Source organism: Thunnus albacares, chromosome 7 (assembly GCF_914725855.1).
Source record: "Thunnus albacares chromosome 7, fThuAlb1.1, whole genome shotgun sequence".
NCBI classification, from domain to species: domain Eukaryota; kingdom Metazoa; phylum Chordata; class Actinopteri; order Scombriformes; family Scombridae; genus Thunnus; species Thunnus albacares.
This window is the reverse complement of record NC_058112.1, coordinates 35,369,600-35,375,000: the sequence shown is the minus strand read 5'-3', so window position 1 is coordinate 35,375,000 and position 5,401 is coordinate 35,369,600. Positions and strand designations below refer to the sequence as shown.

The 5,401-nt window shown below is 41.2% G+C and overlaps 1 protein-coding gene across 2 annotated transcripts in view; it reads left to right on the top strand.

Annotated features, from left to right (window-relative positions):
- The window catches only part of LOC122985226 (ankyrin repeat domain-containing protein SOWAHC-like), a 17,553-nt gene extending 14,257 nt beyond the window's left edge, over positions 1–3,296 (top strand). For both annotated transcript variants that reach the window (XM_044355685.1, XM_044355684.1), the window contains 3 exons: positions 67–139; positions 1,916–2,011; positions 2,675–3,296. In XM_044355685.1, the coding sequence (XP_044211620.1) occupies positions 67–139; positions 1,916–2,011; positions 2,675–2,823 (318 nt within the window). In that variant the 3' untranslated portion in view covers positions 2,824–3,296. The remainder of the gene's footprint in view (positions 1–66; positions 140–1,915; positions 2,012–2,674) is intronic.
- The last annotated feature ends 2,105 nt before the right edge of the window (positions 3,297–5,401 follow it).

The window sequence follows — 5,401 nt, the reverse complement described above, 5'->3', positions numbered from 1 at the left end:
TCGTTTGGATGAAACCTGGTTAAAGTTTGTCTGTCATGTGTTGAACAGTGAAACTTGTGTTTACAGGGTTACACAGCTCTCCACCTCGCCTCCATTCACGGCCACCAGCACGTCGTCCACATCCTGATCAACACTTACAGTGAGTCAGTCCACCTTCAGCCTCCTCCACACATATTCTAACACTAAATACTCGGCTTGGTGCTTTTAAACCAACCTCTCCTCCCTCATTAAAACCTGTGAATATTTTCTCCTCCTTCACTGTAAAGCATCTTTAACTAAATACGTGCAAACGGTTTAGAAATATTGTTTTCATATTATTTGGACTCTTGTTGTTGTAACGTGTGAGGATTTGATTCATATTCACACATTGAGAATCAAACAGCGTCTTCACGCCTCGCAGACTCTCTGAAAAGGGAAGACAGCAGTGATGTAAATCATCTCTGGCAGACAAAAGACCCTCCAACACCAGACTGACAAGTCCAGTCCTGACCCCCCCCCGCCCCCCCGCCTCCACCCTGCAGCCCCCCCAACCAGCAAGAGGAGGCGTTCATACTGCTGCTAATGAGTCCCGATGATGCGCAGAGCTGCGGTCTGATCCTCTGCAGCCGTTCATACGGACGCCGCCGCCGCCATCAGAGTCACAGCGACCTCAGAGTCCTGACCTGTCAATCAGATAGTTGTATTTATATTAAAGTGATTCACTTCCTGTTATATGTTCAAACCTCTGCAGCTAAAAAATACTTCATTTAGTGTTTTTTAGAAAGCTGATAATAAATACTTTAATAAAAAACCAGATTCACTAGCGAGGACGACGCCATCAACAAGATGCGTTTCAATGATTTATTGATGTGAGTCGATCTTGCTGACTGTGTTGTGGGGAAGCTTACAGGACAACGACCGACGCTCCGGATCCTACGAAGGAGAAGAAGAATCTGGAAGGAACACGAATACGAGAGCGAACGAGGAGGAAGAGGCTCAGGAATGTGCTTCTGCTCCTGAAACGTCACTAAATAAACTCCAATAAAATGAGAACTTTGATGAACTATTTGACATTTTTCATCAACAAATAAATATGATATGATAATATAATATGATAAAGCTTATAGTTAGGGCCGACCAGGCTCGCCTTGGATCAGCCCTTAGTTATGCTGCTATAGGCCTAGACCACTGGGGGACTTCCCATGATGCACTGAGCTCCTCTCTCCTCCTCCTCTCCATCTGTATGCATTCATGAGTTTTTTTGTGCTTTCTCATGTCACAGGAAGGGTTCTGGGTTCTGGGCCGAGCCTCCGCGGTCCTGTTGGTGTCCTTCCCCGGTTATTGCTGCTGTTATTGTTATGATTGTTATTGAGAACACGTCTGTAACTGCTTTTCTGGAGGTTGTCAAAAGGCATTCTGGGAAATAGTCTGAGAGAGTTGAAGTTCATGATAAAACTGATGAAATGAGTCTGGCTGGTTGGAGCAGGGTCGGAGGGTTCAGGTTAACCTGCGGGAACCTTTAACTGTATCTGACGGAGGCGGGAGGAGTGCTGGTGAGAGTTTAAGAGTCAGTTTCAGGCTGTAACCGTTAGCTTCAGTGTCTTCTGCAACACGATGACTGTTCAGCCTCCTCAGATATCAACATGAGTCCTGATTTAACTTACTGAGAGTTGAACATGTGGGAGCAGAAACCGTATTTATACACAACATTCATCCTGCAGGAAACACGTCTGCTTCACACAACAGCAAAGAGCTGTTAAAGTAAATACTGAACCTGTATATGCAGCATATAAACCAGTCAAAAAGCAGAAAACACAGTCAGGTTTCTAAAGATGAGGACGGATGATCCAGGAAGTCCAGTTGGAGTAATGTATTAAACACTGTGTTTTACCATCACTTCATAAACTCTGATGTGTTTTTCTCTTTTTTTCATCAGATGCTAAAAGCAACATAAGAGATTATCACGGGAAGATGGCTGCTCACTACTGGAGCGGCTGCACCGACATCTTCAGCAGACCAGACCCTCAGTCAGGTGAGACATGATTGTCCAGACATCCTTCCCTGTTGCTATGTTGCTATAATAAACATCAGTCTGGCTCCTGATTGGTTCACAGAGTTTTAGGTCATTAGGAGGATGTCATGTGACCTGACAGCAGCATGTCCAGCACAGATATCAGATTACAAACGACGGCTGCAACCATCAGAACGATTAATCAATGAAAGAAAATTAATTGGACATTATTTCAATACCTGATTAATCATTTCACTTCCAATAATATTGGAATATGGAAGAAATAAAGTTAGTCATGATTTTTAAAAAATGCTCATGGTTTGTCAATATTTTGACTAAATTATAGATAAAAACTTGACTCATGAAGCTAAAAGTAAGTCACAGTTATAGCAAGTCAGCATTTTGAGATAAAAAGGATAAAAATGTTCCTTTCTGATGTTTTTAAAGTAAAGTTTAACGACTTAAACTGAATAATTCTGACGGCAGCGTTTCCATTAAACAACCTGCTGAGTTTCATCTTCAGAATCTGCAAACTGAATCAAAAAGTTGCAGTATATAATAATTCTACATCCGCTCAGAGAGGATCAGTTTTATCGACGCTTGCTGCGTGTTTCTAACACACCTGAAGGTTTTCATGGTCGGAGACCTGAACGCTGTTACTCATCAGTGTGAATCTGGTTCCAGGTGGGAGGTTTTCTCGGATACGACGGACGCAGCGTTACGCTCTGCCGTCCTTGCTGCTGTCTCGCTCTCGCAGTCAGGGACAGCTCAACCTGGAGTTCGGGACGCCGCCTCAGTCGGCCTCTCACGCTGCGTTGGACCTGCAAGTGTGACGTTTACGTTCCTGAATATAAATATATTTATATGCAGCTGATAACTAACATCAGACATCCTGATCATTCATGTTCTGTCTCACACTGACGACCTTTCTGACAACATTAGATGATTAATTCATTAGCTGATTGGTTTGGTAATCAATTCATGGTTTCAATCATTTTTCAAGTGAAAAAAATCAAATATTCCGAAATTTCAGACCTTCAAATGTGACGATTTGGTTCTTTTTGTCATTTACATTCAGTCACTTTATCCAAAGCAACTTACAAGTTGTTTAATAATTGAAGTATTAATAATAATATCACAGTCAACCTCGGTTGCTGGTAACTGTTAATTACTGCCCTTCATACAGGATTCAAATGAGAAAATGCAGGAAATGTCAACCTGGTTTGTAAAAATGTTCATAATTTCTCTTGATACTGTAATAAAAGGCAGAACTAAGTTCTAAGTGAATAAAGTTTATATTGAAAACGTTTTTTCACACCCTGACAAACAGTAAAAACACAGATGTTTGACTCGAGTCCTCGCTGTCTCTGCTGCTCTTCTCCATCAGGTTTCCCGTCTCGCGCTCTTTCACCGTCTCATAAACGTCTTCATTAACTTCCACACTGTCGGCTGGCTCATCACATAAAGCTCATTATGAGCCTTAATAAGCCATACCAGCAGTGTTTGTGTAAATGATAAGAAGGAAATGAGACGATTGGTGGGAGGACACACTCAACACTAATAACAAAACGCTCTCCTCGGATAATGTGCAAATTAGCGAAGCATCAAACTCTCAGATTTAGTCCATGTGTGACTAAAAGCCACTGAGCAAACAGAGCTGTTAGTTCAGGAGAACACAGACTGTTTCCATGAATGTGGCCTGATGGTTGAATGTTTCCACCTCTGACCACAAACATGATGCTGTTATTAGTGTTTGGAGCCGTTTCTAAACAAACTAACTCATGATGAAGGATCATGTGACCCAGTGCAGCCGTGTGACTCACCGTCAACAACAGAGGAATCAGATATATCAGCTTCGATATACAAACACAACACCTGTTAGTAGATCAGTTTATCGTTGGTTTAGATCCAAACGTGAAGACAAATATAGAAAATCATCAGAATGATCCTTTAAGCTGCCATCAATTAAAGATACACATTAAAACATTAAAGACAATAATGATAAAGCCAACAGGAACAAATCATATCAATATCAAAGATTAGAATTTAACAAGGTTGAATTACCAAAAATTAAAAGCCGGATTGAAGCCACAAATAGAATTTCTGTTCATTTACTTTTAAAAAGTAAGAAGATAATTGAAAGACTGAGTGAAACAGAGACATACAGTTGTGATATCTGACGTTATGCTGACTGATCACGCAGCCCAGAATGAAAATAAAGAAAATAGAAAAGGACCCAGAACGCTTCCCTGAGGAACTCCACCTGACACAAAATCACCTAAACTAACAAAAACCTGCTGAGCACCAGTGAAACCAGTCGAGTACCAGTGAAACCAGTCAACAACATCTCAGCTGATTCTTAGTGTGTGTTTGACATCTGTGTTCTGGTTTCACACAGTTGTTTGTTGTTCAGGTGACAGAAATCTTTCCATGAATTATAAATGAAGTGTTTTTCATCTGTTAATCTCTAATATGAATCTCCTTCATGCACAGATACACATGGACAACAATGCAATGCAGTGTCTGTGCGGCGCTGATGATTGGTTGGTTAAAGCCTAACTCATCACTGAGTCTTTGTTCGGCCTAAAGTGTCCGTCGCCATGACTTCCAGTCAAAAGGAAATGAGGCCTAATGAGCTGAAAAGACACATCAAAGGTTTCCACAATGAAGCCTCTGATGTGATACTGCAACCACAGAAGAAGAAGAAGAAGAAGAAGAAGAAGAAGAAGAAGAAGAAGAAGAAGAATGGCGTCTTGGTTCACAGAGGAAAAGTCTCTGATCAGTCTGAACATTTTCTGATTCACCTTCACGTCTTTCTTTTGACCTTCAGAGTCACTTCAACATTTTCTAGTTTTGTCACAAATTATCATCTGCGGTGCAAAATCTTGCATCATTACAATTATCACAGTGCAGCAACGTCACACGAACCGCAGCGATGCCATTAAAATGAAACATCTTCCTTTTAGGTCCTGGTAGAATTCAGCTTGATGCTTCTGCAACTCAGGTTGTTTCATAAACTTTACTGATAAGTGAAGTAAGTTGTTTAAATATTAAATGTTTACGATGTAATATTTGTAATATAATGTCAGGGTTTTGGTCTAAACAGCAGTTTATTGAGTTTTCCTGTCACTGTGCATTTACTATGTGCACATCATTAGCATGTGGATATATATTACTTCAGTTAACAAGTCTTCTTGGTCTGAATGTAGTCAATCTCGAGTCCAAGTCGGAGTCCGAGTCATCAGTGTTCAAGTCTGAGTCCAGTCATGAGTCCTGAAAATCAGGACTTGAGTCGGAGTCCTGGACTCGAGTCCTACAACAAGCTGTGTCTGAACCACCGGTGGTTTGGACCAATCAGCTTTGCGTATCCAGCTGCCACAAGGTAAGACGGTGATAGACTGATTGAGTATT